At 45.0% G+C, this 4,601-nt stretch overlaps 1 protein-coding gene across 3 annotated transcripts; it reads right to left on the bottom strand.

The window, feature by feature from the left end:
* Nucleotides 1-206: 206 nt before the first annotated feature.
* CETN2 (centrin 2) lies at nt 207-4,541 on the bottom strand. 3 transcript variants are annotated; one of them, XM_060137897.1, is made up of 5 exons: nt 4,428-4,541; nt 3,411-3,569; nt 3,024-3,152; nt 1,490-1,627; nt 207-1,058 (listed from the first exon to the last, which is right to left on the bottom strand). In XM_060137897.1, the coding sequence occupies exons 1-5, from the start codon at nt 4,524-4,526 to the stop codon at nt 969-971; spliced, it is 615 nt and encodes a 204-aa protein (XP_059993880.1). In that variant the 5' UTR covers nt 4,527-4,541; the 3' UTR covers nt 207-968. The 3 variants fall into 3 exon arrangements, with proteins under 3 accessions (XP_059993880.1, XP_059993881.1, XP_059993879.1); XM_060137898.1 differs by lacking the exon at nt 4,428-4,541 and adding an exon at nt 4,291-4,420; XM_060137896.1 differs by lacking the exon at nt 4,428-4,541 and adding an exon at nt 4,175-4,300.
* Nucleotides 4,542-4,601: the final 60 nt, after the last annotated feature.

Below are 4,601 nucleotides of genomic sequence, written 5' to 3'. Positions count from 1 at the left end.
TAGGCTTATGCAAAACAGTCAACTAATTTTAGAAACTGATGGGTTCCCAGGGCAAAAAGCAATTCGCATCCATAGTAAAGGATCATTTTGTTTTATGTTCACGGGCTGGCAAGGAGTTTGGGATCTACCAGGCTACGTTCAATGAAATGGTTTAGAAGCTGAACGCATAGTCAAGGCTAAAGAAGTCATCCTTAGAGAACAAGAGCTCAAAATAAGAAAGGTTTTATTTGAAGACAAAACAAATAGCGCGCGTGTGCACACACACACACACACACACACATCCAAATGCAAGTAAGAGAGTTCACTGGGTTTTATAAAAGAGAAAGCTGCAGGCTTCCCTGGTGGCGCAGTGGTTGAGAGTCCGCCTGCCGATGCAGGGGACACGGGTTCGTGCCCTGGTCCAGGAAGATCCCACATGCCGCGGAGCGGCTGGGCCCGTGAGCCATGGCTGCTGAGCCTGCGCGTCCGGAGCCTGTGCTCCGCAACGGGAGAGGCCACAGCAGTGAGAGGCCCGCGTACCGCAAAAAAAGAGAGAGAGAGAAAGCTGCACTCAGGTGCCAATTAAAATTGGAACCATTGAAGAGATGCCCCCTGCTTGTGGTGACACAAGTACAACGTGTGCCTGTGAAGAAGTTGCTCTGCGGTGGCATAAATGTGGGAATGCGGGACAAGAGTTAAGCGACACAAGGCAGAACAGCAGGTGTGCAAAAGCTCAAAGACCCTCTTCTCCACTCTAACGTGCTCTCGTGCTGTCCTGGGGAATTAAAGCAGTCAGTAGGTCACCTTGCAAAGAACCTCAGTTTCAAAGAACACTTTCAAAAGTTGAAAATAGATTCAGAGTTAGTACTAAAGTCATACAGAGAGGTCAGTGGGGGAAAATAATTTACGTTCTCAAAAACCAGGCTTCAGACAACAGCAGGCACGAAATCGAGTTCTACGTGCTCGCGTTATAACAGATGACACTGATCTTAATAAAGGCTGGTCTTCTTCATGATGCGCAGGAACTCGTGCTCATTGACTTCTCCATCTCCATCTCTATCGGCCTCATCAATCATTTCCTTCAGCACAGAAAAGATTCCGGTTAGATTAATTCATAAATGAAACGAAAATGTGACTAAGTAACAGGCTTTTAAAATGCTACATGAATAGACAATTGTGGTCCACCTGATGCAAATGTGCTGCTTTTTATAATGGCTTGGTTCCTGAAAAGTCATTTGAAAACCAAGCCATACTTTGCCACATGTGTATCACCTAGAAGGAAGCTCAACGATCATGTTGACTAGGGAGATTCCTAAAACCTAAAATAGTAAGTAAAATTGTTCACGTGTGTATTTTTCTGGGAGCAGCGTCCATAGGTTTGTCACACTATCAAAAGAGAAATTAAGTGGTCAACAGAGCGATGAAAGAACACTAGTTTTCCTTCATATGTAACCAGAGAAAATGTAAGTCAGAAAAGTCACACAAGGCTCCAGGCTGATGCATCACAAACCTGCAGTTCCTCATCGGTGAGGTTTTCACCCAACTCCTTGGCCACACGTTTTAGATTTTTGAACGATATCTTCCCGGTTTCATCATCATCGAAGAGCTTGAAAGCTTTCAGGATTTCTTCTTTGGTATCTTTCTCAGACTTAACAAGTAGAACATAAAACACATGAATACGGAGACATTCATGACTCATACTTACTTGGCTCCTGCAGCCCCACCACCGCCCATCCCCCCTGCCCTGCACAGACATCTTGGTAACAGCCTTCATGACCACAGGGGCTAGATCACAGAAGATCACACATCAACCAGGGTAGAAAAAGGGGACAAACGATGAAATTATTAGAAACCCAGAGGCTAAAAAGGAAATATAAAGGATTGTATTTAAAACACTTTCTGTATAAACCAAAGAGAAAGTAGATTTGTTTTTAAGATATACAAGCAGACGGTGGAGTTAAATTTAGGGGAAATATACTGCTTAAGCTGGTGGAGGAGGGAGAATCTTGGTGAGGGGGGAGGGGGAGGGAGGAAAGAGAAGACTATTGCACTTGTTACAAAGCGTTACTGGGATCCCAAGTACTCTAACAGAGGAAAAGAGTAAAATCTCCAAGAGCTCCAAGTCCAGATATTCCTGAAAGGTAGCTAAAGATAGTGAGCCTCTAATAAGACCAATCTGGGAATCAACCTTGAATGTGGGACAGCTTTACTAGGTTTTTACAGAATGTTAAACTTCCTGAACTCTTAAACTAGTCTCTGAAGAAAAATATAGGTGTGATTAGATAATTTCAAAGCAACAGGATTATTAGAGTAGGAACAGGCCTGTGCCCTGGGAAGCACACTTGAAACACTGATGGAGTTACTTTTCCACAGGCCAATAGAACATAGCTGAGCCACATTAAGGAGGAGCCAGGAGGTCAACGAAAGAGAAATGGACCAATGTGAACATCTTTCCTGGGTGGGACACTCAGGGGACTGAGGTAGACTGGTGAGGTGTCATCTTAGAGTCTCTTTGGACCATTTGGACCCTTTAAAAGGGTGACACCCAAGAGACTAGAAAATGGGTGAATTCAACCTTGGAAGTGGTGAAAGACCAAATCCTCAGTGCGATAAAAACACAGCCTCAGGCTGAGGCTGCCCAGAATAACGACAAATAGGAGAGAAAAGAATTTCAAACTTTAAATACATGGACTTTGTCTTGTCAAAATGCGAGACACTGTAATATTGTTGGTGTTAATGAAAAGTTTTACTGCTTGTGGGTATCACACTGACATACCGGTTGGAGAAAGGTAACAGCAAAAAACATGAGAACAGGAAGACTTTTACTTCCTTTCAGAGGGTAAAATGACTTTCCCTGTGACTCTGTGACCTTGAAGAAAGCCAAGTAGAACCTAAACATCGTAATTCTCAGTCACAAATACTCTCCTTTATCTGAACTCTCCAGTTTGTGTTAACTTTTCTTCAGTGAAGACATTTCCATATCGAGATTCAAATTTGTCCACCATTATTGGTGGAAAATATGCTGATCATCTTAGCTAACTTACCATTTTCTGAGTCATCACAGTCAAAAAGTCGCTAAAGTTCATTTTTCCTGTCCCTTCCTTATCAATTTCACTTATCATTTTCTTGATCTCTTCTTTCTTGGGTTCAAAGCCCAGTGCCCTCATTGCCACCTACAACAAAAAGAGGATCATCTCAATAGGCACATCTAAGCCCAGGCGCGAAACAATGACAGTGCTGAGGGTGTTAAGCCAGCATCTGCCACAATCCTGTTAAAATGACTAAGAAACACTATAACATTAAGCAAATTGATGTGTGCGCTCAATTTTATTTAATAATCCTCGAGGTAAGTAAAGACAGGAAAACACAGCACAGAAGACAAAGAGGCAGAGAAAAGATAAGTCAGCAGAGCAGGAATGTATAGGGCTTGCCTTAAGTTCCTTAACATCAATTGTCCCAGTTCCGTCAGCATCAAAGAGATCAAAGGCTTCTCGAATTTCCTGTTTCTGCTCTTCAGTAAGCTCCGGTTTAGGACTCATCCTTTTTCGCTGGGCAGTTGATGCCATGTTTGCCTTCTTAAAGTTAGAGGCCTTTATATGTTTTACAAACACAGAAGCACAATATTAAGAGTCCACATTTTACATAAAATAGTTACAACCACACGTATTTTAAGATAGCTTATACTAACGAATTCCAAAACTTTGCTTAACAAACTATTGTTTGTAGAAGCAAGGAAATGCCTTGTTCTTTTGGACGTCTCTTATGGAAAAATCATCCCAAAAGAGAGCTAGCCAAGGAGCTGACCGGGGAGAACTGTACAGATAACCAGTTCTCCCTGAATCTGGGGATCCTAACTATAAAAATGTCCTTAGAACGCTACTCCGCTTCACTCTAAGTTCTCCGATTTTCTGATTACTTCTAGATTTAGGCCAAATATTACTAAGGTAAGATATATGTTCTGTCAATATCGAATAATAAAATTCAATCCCCTTGGTACCTCTGAGCCTTCTCCAAGAAGCTCAAAGCGTTTCCCTAAGTCCCTATATTTAACATTTTAAATGCATTAATAATCAAACATAATAAACTGCCCCCCAGCTCTGTGTGGAAACTTTGGTAGAGGCGGCCAGAAGGCCAGAGTCAGAGAGGGGTCGGGGCCTGGGGGGAACCCGAGTCTTTTTTGCCCAGGGACGGTCACCGAAGGGGCTGGAGAAGGCCAGGGGAACCCGAAGGGCGGGTAGGGGGCGGCTGTGGCTGAAGGGGAGACAGCGACGAAGCACAGGCCCAGCAGGGCAGCCGGCATCTCTACCCTACCCTTCCGGGAAAGCTCTCAGAGGAAGAAGGAGTGCGCCAAGGCCGAGAACCGCGCAGGAGAGGCGGCGGGGCCTTGCCAAGGCCTGGGAAGGGCTCAGCCTCTGGACGCGGGGTTCCAGACGGCGGCACGCACTCACCATCGCGGATGGACTCCACTTCCCGTTGTTACGGCAACCGACGTACACAGTGACTCGACTCCGTTCCCACCGCCCCGCGCGCGCGGCGTCGCTCCCCATTGGCGGACCGCTCGCTGCCGCTCCCCATTGGCACAGAGCTGGAGTGGGTGGGGCTAATCTGAAGAACTCCCGGCG

The sequence above is a fragment of the Lagenorhynchus albirostris genome, chromosome X (assembly GCF_949774975.1).
Source record: "Lagenorhynchus albirostris chromosome X, mLagAlb1.1, whole genome shotgun sequence".
NCBI classification, from domain to species: domain Eukaryota; kingdom Metazoa; phylum Chordata; class Mammalia; order Artiodactyla; family Delphinidae; genus Lagenorhynchus; species Lagenorhynchus albirostris.
This window is presented reverse-complemented; position numbering and strand designations above follow the sequence as displayed.